The sequence below is a fragment of the Lynx rufus genome, unplaced genomic scaffold, assembly GCF_022079265.1.
Source record: "Lynx rufus isolate CCGP_SWC_20201006 ecotype Redwood Valley unplaced genomic scaffold, mLynRuf1.p SCAF_3, whole genome shotgun sequence".
NCBI classification, from domain to species: domain Eukaryota; kingdom Metazoa; phylum Chordata; class Mammalia; order Carnivora; family Felidae; genus Lynx; species Lynx rufus.
This window is the reverse complement of record NW_025814845.1, coordinates 152,529,487-152,549,596: the sequence shown is the minus strand read 5'-3', so window position 1 is coordinate 152,549,596 and position 20,110 is coordinate 152,529,487. Positions and strand designations below refer to the sequence as shown.

The 20,110-nt window shown below is 38.4% G+C and overlaps 1 protein-coding gene across 2 annotated transcripts in view; it reads right to left on the bottom strand.

The window, feature by feature from the left end:
• Positions 1–20,110, bottom strand: part of INTS9 (integrator complex subunit 9) — a 101,448-nt gene that overhangs the window by 21,680 nt on the left and 59,658 nt on the right. Inside the window, exons 7-10 of one of the 2 annotated variants that reach the window (XM_047091602.1) lie at positions 15,297–15,417; positions 14,326–14,460; positions 3,338–3,449; positions 899–1,079 (exon numbers count right to left, since the gene is read on the bottom strand). In XM_047091602.1, coding sequence (XP_046947558.1) covers positions 899–1,079; positions 3,338–3,449; positions 14,326–14,460; positions 15,297–15,417 — 549 coding nt within the window. The remainder of the gene's footprint in view (positions 1–898; positions 1,080–3,337; positions 3,450–14,325; positions 14,461–15,296; positions 15,418–20,110) is intronic. The other variant, XM_047091603.1, reaches the window with a different exon arrangement.

Sequence of the window (20,110 nt, the reverse complement as noted above, 5' to 3'; positions counted from 1 at the left end):
TCCATTACACTACCATACAATCAAAATGGATTACACACCCTATGCAAGTGTCATGCCCCCGTCCAAAAAACCACCCTAAGGCACTTGAAGGTCGACTGTAAAAGTTCTGTATTTCCCTCATCCCTCCCTTTTTTGGGCCAGATGAGTTAGATTCAAACATGCATCTAAATAATCCTAAAAAGGTTCACTAACTTCATACGGTTCAATAATTTACCCACCTCAGGACTGGATCAAACAATTTCCTACTGTAATAAAACTTAGTTTTATCAAATATCATGCTATTGAAATGAAAAAGAACCTAGCTTTTCTTATCATCAGATTTGGTATTAGAAATTCCAGACAACATGAACTTGGGCTTTTTTTGAGCCTCTAGAATGTCACTTCACTTTGTAACAGGCAGAGGGTAGCATGGGAGAAGATAAATGTATAATATTTTGTCACTGAATTTGAAAGTGCTAAGTTAACCCTTTGCCTTTCATCCTTCCTTCCTTGACAACTATTCCTCCAAACTCTAGCAATGTAACAGATTTGGCTTTTATTAATACAATTTTCACATCACAGACATGGAAAGACAACAAAATCAAAGTCTCATAGTAATGTGAGAAAAAAAAAAACCTTTATATTTTTATTTTTGACAGAGAGAGAGTGCATATGTGTGGAATGAGAGTGTGTGGACATGCACGTGAGTGAGCAGGGTGTGGGGCGGGGTGGAGAGAGAGAGAGAGAGAGACAGTCTTAAGCGCAGAGCCAATGCGGGGCTCAACCGTGAGATCACGACCTGAGCCGAAATCAAGAGCTGGACGCTTAACCAACTGAGCCACCCAGCCGCCCCTATACTTTTTTCATTTTATTCTTACTGCTTGAATGTACTCAATCATGGAGAAGAATGCAGACATACCACTCAGCAAAAATCTGGGAAAACTCAAGTGAACTGTTGGCCACGGGGGAGATGAAGTAGAAAGGGATGTTGGAGAGGCCGGCGGAGTCAATGTACTGATACAGGCATTCCAGGAGGTCATAGATCACTCCAGAAGGGTAACAGGGCACCAACACGTTTCCTCCATTCCGGACTGTCAGTGCTAGAAAAGTTGAAGTCAGAGAGAAACAGTGGTGTCAGAAGAACAGTTTTATAAAGGTAGAAAGAAACTTTAAAAATAATATTTGGATTTCTTTCATTTCCTACTTCTGTTCATACAATTCATTTCTCAGGTACAATGATCTGCTTCTTTTGAAGAATAGCACAAGAGTGGGAGAATCCAGAGGCTAACAATCAGTTGGGTTTTTAATGGACGTCTCAGTCCCTGGGAACAAGGTGTGCAGTTAAGGGTTTGGGCTTTAAAGGTTACCAATGGCAGCCGAGCTTCAGGACAGACCCTCCAAGCTCCTTCTCTTTTTAGCTCCTGCTCAAAACTTTGCTGGATTTGTCTCTGTTCAGTCTCTGACCACTGCTGTATGACCTATAAGGAAATAGGCCAAGTTTTTCCATTTGACTCATTTTAGTGGCATTTTCTTTCATTAATGTGTTATTTGTAAGAAAATCCTCTACACTTTAAATACTTAAAAACAAGTTATCAAACGAGGACTTGCAACTTAATGGGTATAATTACATTAGAAGTTATAACTGGCTACAAAAGAAAAAAAATATCAAAGCCCTCTTAAGTTTCTCTTTTGTTTAGTTTCCAAAACAAACTGAAACGCAGAGCTTTCGGGTGTAGATCTTGAAGCCTCTGGCGTCTTGTATCCTCCTCTGTTCCCAACCCTGACATATGGGTTCTCCCAGGCGCTGTACTTGGAGTACTGGTTGACTTGCTATTACTAGAGTATGGTACTGAGGGGAGAGACAGTGGTCAGGGCTCAAGAGGCCTGGATCTACTCCTGCATTCATCACATGCTAAGGACCCCATGTAAGCCACTGAAACCTGGCTGGGCCTGTTTCCTGATTGGTTATGAGAGGGGTGGACTAGATTAGTGGTCTTCAAGCTTTCGTAAGTGTGAAAATTGCCAGGGAATATGTTGAAAATGCAACTTTGCTGCTGGGTCTCTCCTGTCCCCAGAGAATCTGACTTACTAGGTCTGTGGATGGGCCCTCAAATTTGCATCTTTAAGAAGTGGCCTCACTGATCATGAGGCAAGTGGTTAGTGGACTTAAGAAACAGTAGATTAGATGCAAGGTTCCTTTCAGATCTAAAGTGTTTTGAGTCTGTGATTCTAGACAATAAGCAAACAAAACATACAAATCAGGGGTGCTATTTGAGACTAGTCCAATAATTTTTTTCAAGGAAGAATAAACTGTGTGAAAGGGGTGAAAGGTCTGAGCTCATTAACTCCTCTTTGGCAACTGTTATGTACTGAACATCTGTATCCCCCTAAAGTTCATATGTTGAAGCCCTAACTCCCAATGTGATGGTACTGGGTCAGGGGTGCTTTGGGAGGTAACTGGGTTTAGATGAGACCATGAGGGTACAGCCTCCATGATGGGATTTTTGCCCTCATAAGAAGAAGACGACACGAGAGCTGCTTCTTTCGGCCAAGGGAGGACACACTTGTGGGTGTCTGCGAGCCAGGAAGAGAGCCCTCTTCCACTGGTCAGACCCTGACCACACTGACAATCTGATCTCAGACTTGCCTGCCTCCAGAACTGTGAGAAATGTTTGTTCTTTAAGCAACCCAGTCTGGCATTTTGTTACAGCAGCCCAAGTTAAGACAGTAAGCAACCTATACTTTTCTAAAAGAAAGGCAGGATTTCTAGATTTTACTGACAATTATATCCAAAGAAACATACGTTTCTTCCGGGTAGCAAGTCTCTTCTCCAAATTTAGTCTTCTCTCAAAGAAAAAAACAACACTGACCAAATATTGGTGGAAAAATGTATCTGCTCAGTATATTGCTATTGTGAATGCAAAGTATTAAGTCTTTTCTGTGCTATTACTTACAAGCAAAGATGTGATTCTTCCCTTTTTTGACAACTGCTATCCTGTATGCACCCCCGTCTTGCCCCCAAATCCCACCACAGAGCAAACAAATAAGAATTTTCAACATAAATCAAGTGGGAGAATGTTGAGTATATGTTGCATAAACGTGCTAAACATTTGAATTTACCCTTAGAACCATTCTTACATTCTTCAGATTTATGTTGCTTAAGAATTGCTTTTGCTGACAACAGCAAGCTTTGAAGGATGGGCAGGAAGGGTAGAGTAGGCGGGGCAGGGGAAGCCTTGAACCGGGGTATCAGAGGGGGTGAACGTGAAGAGAAGGAACACAAAATACTACAGAAGCAAGAACTGAAAAGTAAATTTAGCACATTTCATCCCGTTCATGGCCTGAGCTGGACACATACCCAGGTTGCTGCAGAACTCTCCCACCATGCCGTCCGGGTTGGCGGTGGGGATCTGGGTGAGGCCTGTCAGAACGAGAACGTCGCTGTTTTTGAGAGAAGCTTGGTCCATGGGCTGAAAAACCAGAGAGAACTATGCTCAGTACTTCAAAAGGAAATGGTAAGTGCAAGTAGTGAAGGAAAAAGAGAATAGTCATTGCTCTTTCTGTGTTTGGCTCATCATTGTCCTGTTCCCTTACTTCCTCTAATGAAGTCTGTCAGTGAACAGTTAAGTAGCTGCCCACTGGGGATAGGGACAGATGAGAGGAGGCATGAGGGAACTTTACAGCCATGATAAAAGAGTTCTATGCCGGGGCACCTGGCTGGTTCAGTCAGTTAAGAGTCTGACTTCAGCCCAGGTCATGATCTCATGCTTCGTGGGTTCGAGCCCCACGTCGGGCTCTGTGCTGAGAGCTCCGAGCCTGGAGCCTGCTTCAAATTCTGTATCTCTCTCTCTCTCTCTCTCTGTCTCTCTCTTGCTTGCACTCTGTCTCCCAAGATTAAAGAAATATTTTAAAAAATTAAAAGAAAAAAAAAAGTTCTATGCCTCGGCTGGTGTGGTAATCACGTGATGTGAAAATTCATAGAGCTGTATGCTTAAGATCTCTGGGTTTCACTATACATAAAGTTGTACCTCAATGAAAAAAAAAGAGCTTATGATCTCAAATTTGTAGAGCGCTTTGCTCTTTTGAAAATGTCATGTCACACATGTCGCTGGTGGGTTTCCAACATGAATGTGTATTAGAATCACCTGTACGGTTTACTTAACTGTGGATTGCTGGGCACTGAACCCAGAGTTTCTGATTCAGGTCTGAGGTGGGCCTAACAATTTGCATTTCTAATGAGCTACCAAGAGATGCTCCTGGTGCCAGTCTGGGTCACGCCTTGAGAACCATTGTGCTATATAATCTGATTCTCAAGACAGCTCTGTAAAATGAAAACAAGTGTAAAGACTTGAAATAAATACATGAAGTAAGTTTATATTATGAAAACATGCAACCTGGGACTCAACCAGTCAAGGCAATTTTCCCTAAGTCTCAGTGGCAGAGAAGCCAGGAAGAATACTGAATTAGGATCCAGAAACGAGCTTCCTTCCCATTCTCTTACCTAGGTCACGGACCTCAGGTAAGGCTCTGAGCTGGGTTTCTCATAAGATGGGCATATTTGTGACCCATAAGCCTTCACTGATTTCTGAGAGTCTTATGAGCTAATATACATGATCTTCTTGTAAACTATGAAGTCTCCACAGTGCACTATTATGTGATCCTCAGGATGTTGAATTTTTATTTTACCTTGCACAGTCTGAATTTAATTTTGATGGTTTTCAGAGCATCTAAATAAATAAGTAAGTAAGTAAGTAAGTAAGTAAGTAAGTAAGTTAGTTAGTTAAGTAAGTAAGTAAGTAACTGTCTTTTCCAAAGAAACCGGGATTCAAACTGAAAACAAAAATGAGGGCCCAGGGATTGAGATGCTAGGTCTCATTTCGTAGCATGTCTTTTCCTTAGTGTCGTTCCACATACTCAATGGAACACACGAAGATAAAAGTCAGAAACCCAGTTTAGTAAGAAGCTTCATCCCTCCTTTCTCTGTTCAACCCATATTTTCCAACAAAGAAAATTCCAAACAGTAGCACAGCAAAGACCCACCACCTGCAATGTTATCTCTGAGTATATGTGCCTTTTGATGTATATTCCTTTAGCATTTTATATAAACATGGATATAAGGGCTTCATTATTTTTTTTAAATAACATGACTGCAGTTATATAAGCTGCTTTCTAACCCGAGAAACATTTCTTTAACATAGATAAGTATAGTCATGACAGCTATATCGAATAGATTCTGATTCCTATTTGCACTTCTCTAATAAAATACATATGCATTGTTTCCAGAGAAGAATAAATACAGTGGTTTATAGTAGCAGATGTGCAATGAGCCTAGAAATGTTCACTGTGTGCATGCATCAAACAGAAGGACCTGGAATGGGGACAAAAGGGATCAAACTTTGTTAGACAGCATATTTAGCTTAAAATGACAATTTTATAAGAACCTTATTAGAACAAACCAATAATGATTCACAGGGCTGATGGGGGAATTCAGATGGTCTAGGAACCCTCGAAATAGCATACACAATTCTGTGTGTGCGCCTATGTACATTTTCCCAGAGGTGACTGGTCTGTCATATGGGGCCATAACCCCCAAAAGGTTAAGAACTACCAATCTGAATGAAAGCATCTAATGGAGATCAAACTGTGGCCCTGAAAACATTATCTCTGTACCTCAGTCACCGATGCTGCCGTCCTTTGAAAATTAAATGTCCACAAAAAAAAAAAAAAAAAACAACAAAACAAAACAAAGGCAGTACTGTAATACAAATACCACCAAGTTGGAAGTTATGAGATACTTCATGATCAGATCAGACAAGATGTTTATGATTTTAGGAGACATACTTGGGAGACATTTCTTGTAGATTACTAGGGTTACTGTAAAGAGTTAGCCCTTAACACCTTGTAGTGACACCCTCTGAACCAAGCGGACATTGCCAACATCTCCATTTCATCACCAAAGAGCAAATGTATATATTACAGGTGTCTATGGAAACTCACTGAGTGCTTCAAGTGGGAACATTTTATTCAAACACACACTTTGTTCCAAAACGACTACAATAAATACAAATTAGTGTTCTAATCAGAAATATAAGGAAATAAAAATATTTTAAAAGAAAACAAAAATTCCACTATGAGATTCCCAACAAGATAGAGAATGAACACAGGCCGCTGGTTCCCTTCTAGAATCTAAGCTGAGAGAAAGCACAGAAATAAGGGCACCTGACAGTTTTGAGAAACTAAACAACCATGATGAATTCCTGGGAAACCACGGGTGTTGGAATAGGGACAAGATGGCAAGCAAGGGCCAAAGAGGGCTTGCACTGCAGGAAGAATAGAGGGTGGCAAGGAACTCCTTGGCCTTTTCTCTCTCTTCCATACTGCCTATGGCCTGCTCCACCATACTGTGAAGCAGAACATACCAGAATAGTGGGATGAATGTTCATAAAAGGTACAGGCAGACCTATCAGCCGTTCCTTGTTTCCTCACACTACCAGGCTAAGTGGTAACACATCAGGAAGACAAATCCTGGGAAAAAAGCAGTGTCTGTCTAGAGCAGAGGTACAAGAGGATGTCCCTGAAAGCCAAGTAGTAAGAGCTCACAGGGAAATAAAACAAGACCACTGAGGAAAACAACATCTACTAAATACAATAAGATAAAAACCTACGCCACATGGAGAATTAATAAACCAAATGGAACAGCAGAATATGCATTAAAAAAGTCCACACACAAAATAAGTAAAAGAAAAACAAGTATAAAGAGAAATATTCAAAATATTTCAAAATATTTCAAATATTACGTATAAAAATACAGTGACTGAAATAAAGAATCCAACACAAAGGCTGAAGGGCAGTATGGATAGGGCTAAAGAATGAATTCTTGAGCTGGAAGATCAAGTTGAGGAGTTTTTTCAGGAGGCATCAAGCAGGAGAAGGGGGTAAAAAAAAAAAAAAGGAAGAAAGAGATATACAAAACATAGAAGTGTCAATATCTGTGTATGAGAAATTCCATAAAGAGAAATAAAAAATCAACCAGAAGGAATAATTTTAAAAACAATTAAGAATCTTTTTGTGTTAAAGTTGGAAGATTTCTCAAAGTATTATACTGACAGAAAAAATACACATTTAAGATATGTCACAGTAAAACTTAAGAATATTTAAGATAGGGGCGCCTGGGTGGCGCAGTCGGTTAAGCGTCCGACTTCAGCCAGGTCACGATCTCGCGGTCCGGGAGTTCGAGCCCCGCGTCAGGCTCTGGGCTGATGGCTCAGAGCCTGGAGCCTGTTTCCGATTCTGTGTCTCCCTCTCTCTCTGCCCCTCCCCCGTTCATGCTCTGTCTCTCTCTGTCCCAAAAATAAATAAACGTTGAAAAAAAAAAAATTTTTCAAAAAAAAAAAAAAAAAAAGAATATTTAAGATAAAGTGAAAATTCTGAAAGCAAATCCCATAAAGGAACACAAATCTAAAGAGTTTTGCAGTTCTTAAGTACAACAAGGGTACAAATGGAAAATGAATAAAGATTTTCAAAGCTTTATAGTTTCCAAGTTCTTTTCCTTGAATTTTATATCTATCCAAGCTATCATTTAAATGTGAGAAAAAATTAAAACTATTCTTAGTACTTCAAAGCCTCATAAGGTTTACCATTTTAAGACGCTCTTGGTGAACGTTCCTCAAGCACTCCTGGAAGAAGGAAAGTCAATCTAGAGGATTATGAGATATATGGGAAGGTAGGTTGGAAAAAAAACCCCAAAAACAACTCAGTAAAGCTCACTGTCTAAATAAGTGATATATTCAACACTTGATGTATAGCCTAGATAACCCAGAACTAAAATTCCAGACAGTATGAACATGGTGGGTCAGGGGAGAAGGAAGAGGAGAAAGACTGGAAAGACAAGAGGAAGGTGTGGCTCTGGAGGGAAAGACAAAGATATTGATAAACTTAGGACACTCAAAGGAAAAATAAATGAAGCAACAACCCAGAAGAATAAAAATAAAATGTGTGTTCAAACTTACAGAAAGAAATTATGTCATCTAAAAGAAGGGAAGAAAGGATGGGGAAAAGAATGAACTAAAAAAAACATGAAATAAAATTACAAAAATAAACCCTCAGTACAATAGTAATTACAGTAAATATAAATAGTTTCACCATTCCAGAGACTCTTGACTAAAAAAGAAAAAACCCTTACTATGTCTACAAGGGACTCACTAGAAAAGGATACAGAAGGAATGAAAAGAAGCAGATGGAAAATAGTATGAGGCAAATATGGAGGGGGAAAATGTCTCTTCGCTTTTAATGCAGGTTTGATACAGAAAAAAATCAGCATCCTGATAAAAGGAGTAATTGTTCAATAAAACATAATGATCACATATACATCTGATTATATTGCTTAAAACTATAAAAAGCAATAACTGGTGAAAGTATAGGCAGAAGTAGATAAATCAACAAATAACTTTCTTTCCAGAAACTGGGAACTAAGCAAAGATATGATAGAACAGAATTAACACAATAATTAGAAAAGTTTTCATTCAATGGTAAACACAGTCTTTTACAACATACACAAAACATTTACAAAAATGGACTGTGTTTCAAAGCAACACTTCAGTGAAGGAGTATATTATCATTATGCCAATTAAAAAAAAAAAGAAAAATCCAGAAACATTTAAGCATGATTGGAAAAAGTCTCTTGTCTAACCCTAAGTCTAATCATATTGGATGCACCAGAAACAAACACAAGCACTATAAAACAACCTTTGGCTACTTAAATTATGAACATTATGAAGGAAATTATGATATACTGAGAGATGAATGACAGACCCCTACATATTAACAATTTAACAGAGTTAAATGATACTAAGAGAGAAACATAGCTTTAAGTACACTTATTGGAAAGCACAAAAGGATGGAAATGAATGAGGTAAAGTATTAAAGGAAAAGCAACAGAGAAAACCCAAAGATGAAAGGAAGGAAATAATAAAGGGCAGAATAGAAAATGAAAATACAACAAAAACAATTAAAAACAAAAACTTATTTTTGTTTTTAATTTAATTTTTTATTTTTAAAAATTTACATCCAAATTAGTTAGCATATAGTGAAACAATGATTTCAGGAGTAGGTTCCTTAATGCCCCTTACCCATTTAGCCCATCCTCCCTCCCACAACCCCTCCAGCAACCCTCAGTTTGTTTTCCATATTTATAAGTCTGTTCTGTTTTGTCCCCCTCCTTGTTTTTATATTATTTTTGTTTCCCTTCCCTTATGTTCATCTGAAAAACTTATTCTTTAAAGAAAATCAGTAATGCAGATAAACCTCTGGCAAATCTGATCAAGAAAAAAGGTGTTAAAATGTAGAATGAAAATAGAATTACACAAAAAAGTTTAAACAAATAAAAAGGGTAATAAACAACTTCCATGGATATGATTTTGGAAACCTAGGTAAAATGGACAAATCTCTGCTATATTCACACAGCTCTGACCCAGAGAATATAGTTCAATAGTCATGAGAAAGTTAAAATGATAATCTCAGGCCTGGATAATTTTATAGGGAACTGACTTTCAAAAAAAGAGAACAGCTATCTTGTGTATAGCTATAGAGTGAAAATGGGGCTCCTGGGTGGCTCAGTTGGTTTGAGCACCTGACTTCGGTTCAGGTCATGATCTCTTAGTTTGTGAGTTCCAGCCCTGTGTCGGGCTCTGTGCTGACAGCTCAGAGCCTGTAGCCTGCTTCAGTCTGTGTCTCCCTCTCTCTCTGCCCCTCCCATCTTGTGCTCTGTCTCTCTCTCTCTCTCTCTCTCTCTCTCACAAAAAAGCATTAAAAAAATTTGAAAAAAAAGAAAAAAAAAAAGAAAAAGAGTGGAAGGTGCTCAAATTATCTCATGAGACTAAATGTATCCTGATGCCAAACAAATGAAGACAGAATGAGAAAATAAGGTATGGGTCTATTTTTCACTTATGAATACAGATTATAGGCATAACTTGGAGATATCACAGGTTGAGGCCCAGACCAATAAACTGAATATGGCAATAAAGAGAGTCAAACGAATTTCTGGTTTCCCAGTGCATATAAAAGTTACATTTATACATACTATTCTGTTAAGTATGCAATAGCAGTATGTCTTAAAAAAAAAAAAAAACCCTACATACTTTAATTAAAAAAATATCTGATTGCTAAAAAATGCTAACCATCATCTGAGGTTTTAGCAAGTTAAAATCACTGATCACAGGTCACCATAACAAATGTAATAACAATGAAAAAATTTGAAATGTTGTGGGAATTACCAAAATGTGACCCAGAGACACAAAGTGACCAAATGCTGTTGGAAAAAAGTGCTGATGGCCTTGCTCAATGCAAGGTTGCCACAAGCCTTCAACCTGTAAATAAGGCAGTATGTAAGAAATGCAATAAAGCAAAGCACAATGAAATGAGATATACCTGTATAAATTTCAAAAAAATACTGACCAACTTATATTCCAGGAGTATATTTTAAAAAGAAAAAACTGATCAAATAAGATTTATCACAAGACTAAAGGATGGTTAAATGTGAGAAAAGCTGGGGGTCTGGGCGGCTCAGTTAAGTGTCTGACTCTTGATTTTGGCTCTGGTCGTGATCTCATGGTTCATGGGTTTGAGCCCCACTTTGGGCTCTGTGCTGACAGTGCAGAGCCTGCTTGGGATACTCTCTCTCTCTCTCTCTCTCTCTCTCTCTCTCTCTCTCTCTCTCATGCCCCACTCATGCTCTCTCTCAAAATAACTTAAAAAAAAATGTGAGAAAACCGACTTCAGCCAGGTCACGATCTCGCGGTCCGTGAGTTCGAGCCCCGCGTCGGGCTCTGGGCTGATGACTCAGAGCCTGGAGCCTGTTTCTGATTCTGTGTCTCCCTCTCTCTCTGCCCCTCCCCCGTTCATGCTCTGTCTCTCTCTGTCCCAAAAATAAATAAACGTTGAAAAAAAAAATGTGAGAAAAGCTAATACTACAATTCATTACATTACTGGTTTAAAGGAAATAAATCACATGATCATCTCACAGACTGGAAGAAGCACTTGACAAGGTATAATGTCTACATCTGACTTTTAAAAATAAGAAAATTAGGAACAGAGGAGAAACTCCCTAACCTGATAGACAAAAACCAGTAGGAAGCCATCCTATTTAATGAAGAAGCTACAAAAGCATTCCCTTTAAAATCTGATATAAGAAAAGGCTGCCACTGTCATCACTTCTGTTTACATGGGACTAGAATATGTGATTGTAAGACAGGAAAACGAAATAAAAGATAAAAAGATTGAAAGAAAAGTGACAAAATTGTTACTTCTTTGCAGATAATATTATCATTAGTAGATAAATACTAGAATATAAGAATTCAGTATGTTGTTGAACACCAGATCAATAGGAAAATTAGTACTGAGGCTTTCCAGTCAGTAAAAGCTAGTTCTCTTCTGCCCTTTGGGATGGGATGCTGTACTTTTGTGGGCCTCAGTTCTCCTCTAACTCTCCATTCTTATTCAAGATTATTTTTCTTCCTTCTACCTTCTATTGGTAAATGTCCCTCACAGCTCATCAGTCTTTCCCCTTAGGCTCTTTACATACTTTAAAAAATCTGATGCTCTAATTTGTCTCAGGCTTGCTGTCACATCCAAGTTCCAGTTCTAGATTTTCATTTGTCCCTGGTGTTCACTCAAATTGCTATGCATCATACTCACTACTCCCTTCTAAAACCAGAACCCCCTTTGTCAACTCCTTCTTGTCAAGTGGGTAAGTGTCATCATTACCATTCTCAATATCATCTTGGCATGAAATCTCTGGCCTGTATTTTTCCTACCCTGGAGACAGCAAGCATTCAATAAGTATTTGTTGAAATAAAGACCTGCCAATGTTTTCTTTGTCATTCCATTCTTACCACTTCAGGCTTAATCCAAAGCCTCACTCTGCTATGCTTATTAGATCACTAAAGCAGCCTATTTTTTCTACCTAGGGAAGTTCCACTCAAGTAGACCAGTGGTTGGCCTTTTCTGTAAAGTCTAAAGCAGAACTTTGCTGGTACAGTGTGCAAGTAGCCATAAACCATCCATAACCAAATGGATGTGGCTGTACTGCAAGAAGACATCATTTATGAAAACAGGTAGCAAGCCAAATTTGGTCCATGGACAATAGCTTGCTGACCTCGGAAGCTGACTGTTAAGTTTTTCAAACTTAAACTTTTCTTATCCTTGCTAATTCAATGCAGAATCCAATTATCATTGCGGCGCCCAGGTGGCTCAGTCGGTTGAATATCCAACTCTTGGTTTTGGCTCAGGTCATGATCCCAGGGTCGTGGGAGCGAGCCCCTGCTTAGGATTCTCTCTCTCTGCCCCTGTTCTCTGCTTATGCTCTCTCTCTCTCTCTCAAAAAAAAAAAAAAAAAAAAAAAAAAGAATCCGATTATCTGGGTGAAAGGAAATCGAATTCATTATCTTTTTTTTTTTTTTTTTTTTTTAAATTTTTTTTTTTTTTTTTTCAACGTTTATTTATTTTTGGGACAGAGAGAGACAGAGCATGAACGGGGGAGGGGCAGAGAGAGGGAGACACAGAATCGGAAACAGGCTCCAGGCTCTGAGCCATCAGCCCAGAGCCTGACGCGGGGCTCGAACTCACGGACCGTGAGATCGTGACCTGGCTGAAGTCGGACGCTTAACCGACTGCGCCACCCAGGCGCCCCTCATTATCTTTTTTATATACAACACTGGTTGCCAGCTTGAAATTAAAATTAATTACTTAGGTATGTTGCTCATTACTTTCAAGACCTTATTTTCCCTTTAAATTTATGAACCTTGGAAGAATAATTTACTGGAAATTACATCAGTAGTACTGTAAAGCCTTTGATCTAAGCAGGACAAATCGGAAGAGTTGGCAGCCAAATAATTTTTCTGTCTTTTATGGAAGAATATATCAAGAATGATAGAAGCTGCCAATAAAGTATTTTGATTCAATGAAGCAGATTAAGATGACATTGATGGGCTTTTGATTTCAGTAAGCGGGAAAGGCCCAGAATTCTGCTAGCTATAGGAAAAAAAAAGCAACTTGTCCCCTCCTCTAGACCTGGAGATGAAATTTGATAATAAAAGAAGGTATGAAAAAAACCAATACATGGTGACAGATCATAAGCATCCTATTGTCCTAGACCTACAGCAGGCATTTTTCCTCTTCGTATTAAAATAAGATATGGGCTTCCCCAAGTTATCTATCTACATATCCATCCATCAGCTAACTATCTGATTTCTGCCCCTCCTTTACAAACACGGAAAGAATCAGGATTTATGAAATGGACAATAAATTCATTACAAATACCTAAAAAGGAACAAACAATACATTTGTAACAATGGGTACGTATGTACTTAGCTTCTTGCCAAATATGACTTAACAAATGACCAAGCTAAAATCTTCTAATAGCTTCCCTCTACACGCTTAAATAAAATACATAAAGGAGCGCCTGGGTGGCTCAGTCGTTAAGTGTCCAACTTCGACTCAGGTCATGATCTCATGATTTGTCAGTTCAAGCCCCGCATAGGGCTCTGTGCTGACAGCTCAGAGCCTGGAGCCTGCTTCAGATTCTGTCTTCCTCTCTCTCTGCTGCTTCCCTCTCTCCCTCTCCCTCTCTCTCAAATAAACAAACATTGAAAAATAAATAAAATACATTAAAATAAAATCCAAATTTCTCATCATGGTCAACAAAGTTCCACCTCACCTGGCTGTGCTCATTTCATGGACACCCCTGCTGACAGCATGCTGCAATCACAATGGCCCCTCCTTGCTCTTCTGAACATAGATTCATGAGCTAGGACTTTGCCTGTGGGTCACCATGGACACTCTAATACCTAATGAATGCTTGACACATACATAGTAGACCCTTAGTAAAGAAATAATTAACATCTGCTGAGTAAATGGGTGGCCATTTCTGTTGTATATCAGGCTATGGTTATTTGAAGTGGTGGGAAATCTCAAAATCCTAGAGATGGACCCAAAGGCAGCAGGATCTTACAGAGGACCTTGCAATCCTAAACACTGGGACATGGGAAATCTACCTTTCAGGAAGAGTGTCTTAACATAAGGTTTCAGTTAAGCAAGATAAGCTCTAGAGATCTGCTATACAACACTGTACTGTAGTCAACAATAATGTATAGTATAAAAATTATTAAAACGGTAGATTTCATGTTAAGCATTCTTACCAAAATAACAATAAATTTTTTTTTTTTTTTGAATAGGATACATGTAGAAACCAAAATTAGGAAGATTTAAAAACAACTGATGATGTTCTGGATACATTATCAATTTAGGTTCAGTAACCAAAACACTGAACTGTTAAAAAAGAATCAGAACTACCTGGGGATGTGTGGTAAGTAAGGAGGATCCGGAGACATAGGATACTTTCTCATAATGGGACTGGATAATCCAGTTGGAGCTTCCAAGGGCATAGCCTGAGCTTAGTGGAGTCACCTGAACTGCACCAAAAAGCTCCTAGAAAAGAACCACAGTAAGAGAATGTGTGATGAGCTTTCAGCAGTACAGTCATACCAGATAAGTCTTTGCAGGAAAAAAGAAAAAAGAAACAAATCAAAAAACCCAGAAATATCCTTCTCTACTTAGATATAGAAATTTTAAAGTAAAACAGAAAGTATAAAGCAAAAAAAAAATCAATGGAGACCAGATGGTAGACCCAGAAAGCAATCCTTACCCCCTGAGTTTCAGAATATCTACATTTACCAGGCACTCAGGCCTCACTCATGAAAAGACTGAGGCAATAGATTTTTTTATTTTTTTAAATAAAGAGGCAACAGATTACCAGCAACACCAAAGAGACAAATACTTGGGTTTTCTTTTTCTTTTTTCAGGTTAGGCATTAATTGCCTGGTTGTTCTATACTGAGGGGCTCTGGGCCTAAGTTAACAAAAATGGGGGACACTTACTATCAGGTCAGAGCTCAAAAGTTATACCTGCCAACAAATCGCTTCTTGATCTGTTTTATGCTCTTGTATTATTTCACTTGTCCAAAATCTATAAAGCTGCACCCACTGTTCTCAAGTGAATAGGATGAGATGTCTTTCTCCTGACTCATTACATGCTGGTCAGTAGAATGCTGGCTAATGATGGGGAATGTAAGGGTTAGGAAAGAACACAACTATCAGCCTGGAGGGTGGAAGACAGAGGATAATGACAATTGCTCTGTTTTTTCACCTTGTACAAGATTCTCAGTAACTGAATGGCTGAAGAAAGGGAATGAGAAGATCCTCCCAAAGGGTAACAGGATGAATCAAAAGCATTCATGCATCACTTAAAACCATATTAACACTCACAATTTTCTGAGAATATCCCACCAGCTGGATTTTGCTAAGGGCAGAGTTCACCTCTTGCATTGTATAACATCTTCTCCAGGTTGATACTTCGACTGCGTCCTTGAGTGGAGAAGGCAGCAGCCTGTAAATGCATCACAATGCCAATGCTATGTTATCGCGAAATCCTTTCAAGTAATTTGTCCACTTTATCTGAGTTATTACAACTTACTGGCATATAACTGCCTCCAGGATTCTTTTTTATTTTTATTTTAATTTTTTAAAGTTTATTCATTTTTTTTGAGAGAGAGACACAGAGAACGAGTTGGGGGAGATGCTGACAGAGAGGGAGAGAGAGAATCCCAAGCAGGCTCTGCACCATCAGCATGGAGCCTGATGTGGGGCTTGAACTAAAGAACTGTGAGATCATGACCTGAGCTGAAACCAAGAGTCAGAGGCTTAACCAACTGAGCCACTCAGGCACCCTGACAGGATTCTTTTATAATCATTTTTATTTCTGTAAGGGTGGTAGTACTGCCCCCCTTTCACTTCTGAGTCCTCTCTCTTTTTTCTTGGTCTAGCTAAACGTTTTTCAGTTTTGTTGATCCTTTTTTAAAAAACCCTAACTTTTCTCTATTTTTCTATTCTCCATTCTGTTTATCGAGCACAAAGCTGGGTATGTTTTTTTTTAATTTAGTCTGACCATCTCTGCCATTTGGACTGCTTAATACATTCACATTTATTATTGATATAGTTGGATTATGTTTCCCAATTTAACTTTTGTTTTCTGTGTGCCTCAGGTCTTTTTTTTCCCTCTGTTCCTCCTTTACTACTTTACTACTGATGCAGCCTTTTAATTTCCTTCACAATGTTTCACTGTATTTTTTTTCCTTAGTGATTGTTCTAGGGCTTATCATATACATCTTAACAAAGAGCATTTCAATAGGACATTTCAACTGCTCCTCCCTGTTCACGAGTGATATATGAAATACGCTTTACTCATAGGTCTGCAAAGCTATAGAAAGGGATTGAGTTAAACACAGCTGAAGCTTGGCATAAGGGAGGAAAATAAAACACAATTTGTGACCTTTCAGATTAGCATCAGGAGTATCTCTTAAGCAAACAAAAATTTGTCATTAGAAAAACACTGTATTGTTTGCTGTAACAGACTCAGGAACAGAACTGAGAGAGGGACTTCCCTGAGATTCTCTGTACAAATAGGTCAAGGATTTTCTGGTGAACTGAAAGTGTGCATTAGTTCTGTTCTCTCTCCTTAAATACCACTGAATATAGTAAAGGGCTACACACACACACACACACACACACACACACACACACACAGACACACACACACCTCTTTAAGACAAAGAGAATGAGAGAAGAGACATAGCAACAGCATTTTAGAAAGTGGAAAGTAGGAAGACAAAAAACTGACTTAGCAGACACAGGAAAGTTTAATTCAAGCAATTTATACTGCAGAACCCATAAAAAGCTCAGCAATCTGAAACAATAGGTATATCTGGAAGTGAGACTGAAGGTGAGCCTAAAAACAAGGGGATTTGTTGAAAAAAACTGATGAGAAATAGAACCTTCCAATTCTCCTCATCTATTCCATATAGCTCAGCACTGCCTCTTCTCCTCCCAGGCATGTTGCTAGAGGTTATTCTCTGGAGAGAATAAAAATGAGGGTCTGGACTAGGGGAAACCAACAACTAGAAGCAGCTCTGTTATTTTTGTTTCTTTTAAATTTTTTTTAATGTTTATTTTTGAGAGAGAGAGAGTGCAAGCAGGGAAGGGGCGCAGCGCACGCACACACACACACAATCCGAAGCAGGCTCCAAGCTGTCAGCACAGAGGCCCATCTAGGGCTCGAACTCATGAACCATGAGATCATGACCTGAGCCGAAGTCAGATGCTCAACGAACTGAGCCACTCAGGTGCCCCTAGAAGAAGCTTTATTAAGCAAAGTTTATATACCAAGAGTAACAATTTTCTTCTCCTCATATGGCTCCCAGAACACTATCAGTCAGGCTTATATCCTCCCGGGGGGGGGGGGGGGTAGGAGACCAGAAGAAACTTCTCTGAAAAATTTGATCAGTACCAAAGAAAACAATCAACTGAAAGATACCGCCACTGGGGGTTTCATGATAAAAAGGCCCAACCAGATTACAGTATGGTGAAATCTATAATTCAGCAAGACTTAACTCATGGTACACAGATTTTCTAATTACTTTTTTTACTGTCCAACTCTTTTTAAAAAAATCTTTGTTTTACTGTCCAACTCTTCAACATGAGCCAAGAACCAAGGATTACCATACATGTGAGGAAGGTCTCTAAAACGATAAAGGCCAAAACAAATGAAGGGAGGAGGACAGGAAATAAATTAGGCCGGTAGAATAAAACTTAAAAAAATACTATCATTATGATCCTTAGATAAACAAGATAGTATATCTAAGAAAAGAGAAGAGACTTTTTAAAAAAGAGGGGTAATGAGAAAAAGCTTAGACATAAAAATATAACAGCAGAGAGACAATGAAATCATGCCAACATATCAAAATTTCAAAGTAAGTTAAAAACATAAAAAAAATTATACAAGACACAAAAGAACCACATAAAACAAAAATCAGGCAAGGAAGATGCAACATTCAGAGCACAGGAGTCCCTAACAGAAATCCAAGCCAAATACTAAAAACTCTAATTGCTAAAATAAAAAGAGGCTTGAAACTACACACTGAAAGAACCGAACACATACCTGAAATACTGACCCAGAAGAACACAAGATACATTCTGGGAAAATATTTACACTATAAATAAAACAAACTTTGGGGGCAACTAGGCAAAAAGAGCAAGTGACTTACAAAGGAGAAAAATATGATACCAGAGTTTCAACAGCAATGCTGTTTTACTCAAAGAAAACAGAGTAAAATATTTAAGACATCAAAGCAAGAAAATGCAAGCCAAAGATTATACAACTAGCAAAACTGACTTTCAAGGTCACTGAGCACAGATAAACAATTATTAACCTGCGAGAACTCAGGGAATATTGTTCTCATGATCCCATCCTGAGACAGCTTCTGAAGAATGAGTTTCCGATAACCAAATTGACTACAGAAACATCAATGTATCAGCTGAGCGTTTATGTGCAGTTTTCCAGAAGTAAGGCCAAATGAAGGTTCAGAGGGAGAGAGGATAGAATGTGAGGCCTGTATGTTCTGATAATATAAATATAATAAAATCATGAAAAAAAGGGAAGGAAAAATACATATGCTCCTTCCTTTGAATGACAACCTAGAAACAACAACCAATCAGAAGTAAGGAGTATTGTTAGCAACCAGAACGGGAGCTTAAAATTCCATTTCCAACTAAAAGAATACAGAGTTTTTTAGAGAAATGGGGGCTTCCAGATTTAGGACAGGGAATAAACAAGAGGAGTGTTAAACTAGATTAGCAAGGAAACAAAGGGTACATACAAAGGTCACAATAAAAGGACACAGTGGACAGCATGAAAAGGCTCACTGTCCAAAGATGGGAAAATCTGAGCTGCAAAAAGACAATATTGGAATGGGTCAAAATCCATGACATATGTGTCAGAGTGGATTATAATTAGATTGGGGCACGGAGAGGGGTTTCTGAGTTACTGGAAATCTTCTATTTTAGGCCTGAGTAGCAGTTATAAGGATGGTTGCTTTATAGTAATTTATTAACTATATATTATCTGTTTTTTATTTGTATATTACAATATAAGTTCATTTAAAAAATAGAAAAAGCTATGCCCAAATAAGAAATTATAATAGCAGAAATGAAAAACTCATGGATAGGTTGGGAGATAAAGAGAATTTCTCAGACGAAAGAGCAAACAAAAACAAAGGGATGGAAAAAGAAGACAGAAAAAAACCCTGAGTTCCTGTCCAAGAGGTTCAACATCTAAGTGTTAAGAATTCCAGAAAGAAAGAACAGAAAACACAAGGGAGAACATTTTAAAAACAAAAAAATTTTTTTGCCAAAATTGAAGTTCTTAACTTTTCAGACTTAAAGTTTTTATAAAGCAAACATGCTTTCTAAAAAAACAAAACAATATTTTAAGCTCTGTAGACCACATTCTGTTGCATCATTCAACCTAGCTATGCAATGCCACAGAAAATATGTAAATGCATGAATGTGGCTGTATGCCAACAGAACTTTACTTATAAAAACTGGCAGGACACATTTGGCCCACAAAACAGGGGCTTGGCCTCAGTTGCAACCTCTGTTCTAGATAAGGACCCACTAAGTACTCAGCCCATGAATGAAAACTGTCCCTTAGTAAAACCACATCATCATGATTTTCTTTCTTTTTTTTTTTTTTTTAAATATCATCGTGAGTTTAAGGAACAAAGAGGATATTCTAAGTTTTCACAGAGGAGTAAGAGGGATACATACCACAGATTTAGACTCAGAATAGTACTGGATTTTTCAACAGCACTTCTGGAAGCTAGAGAAAATTATATCAAATCCGGATTTCTATCCATTGGAGGGTGAGGGCACAACAAAGGCATTTTATAGATGTGCAGTGTCTCAGAAAGTTTGCCTCCCATGCACTCTTCCTCAGGAAGTTAGTAGGGAATGTGCCTGGCAAAATGAAGGCATGAACAAGAAAAAGACCCAGAAAACAGAGGTTGCAACAGAAGAAAGAGGTGAGGATCTCTTCAGGATAATGGTGAAGAAAATCCTACATGGAGAGCCATGCTGCAGGCCCAAGAGCAGCTGAGATCAGATGGGGGAAAGAGAAGGTTCTGGGAGAGAATTTCCAAGAAGATAAAACTGTTACAACACACTGAGTTTGAACATACTGAGGAGAG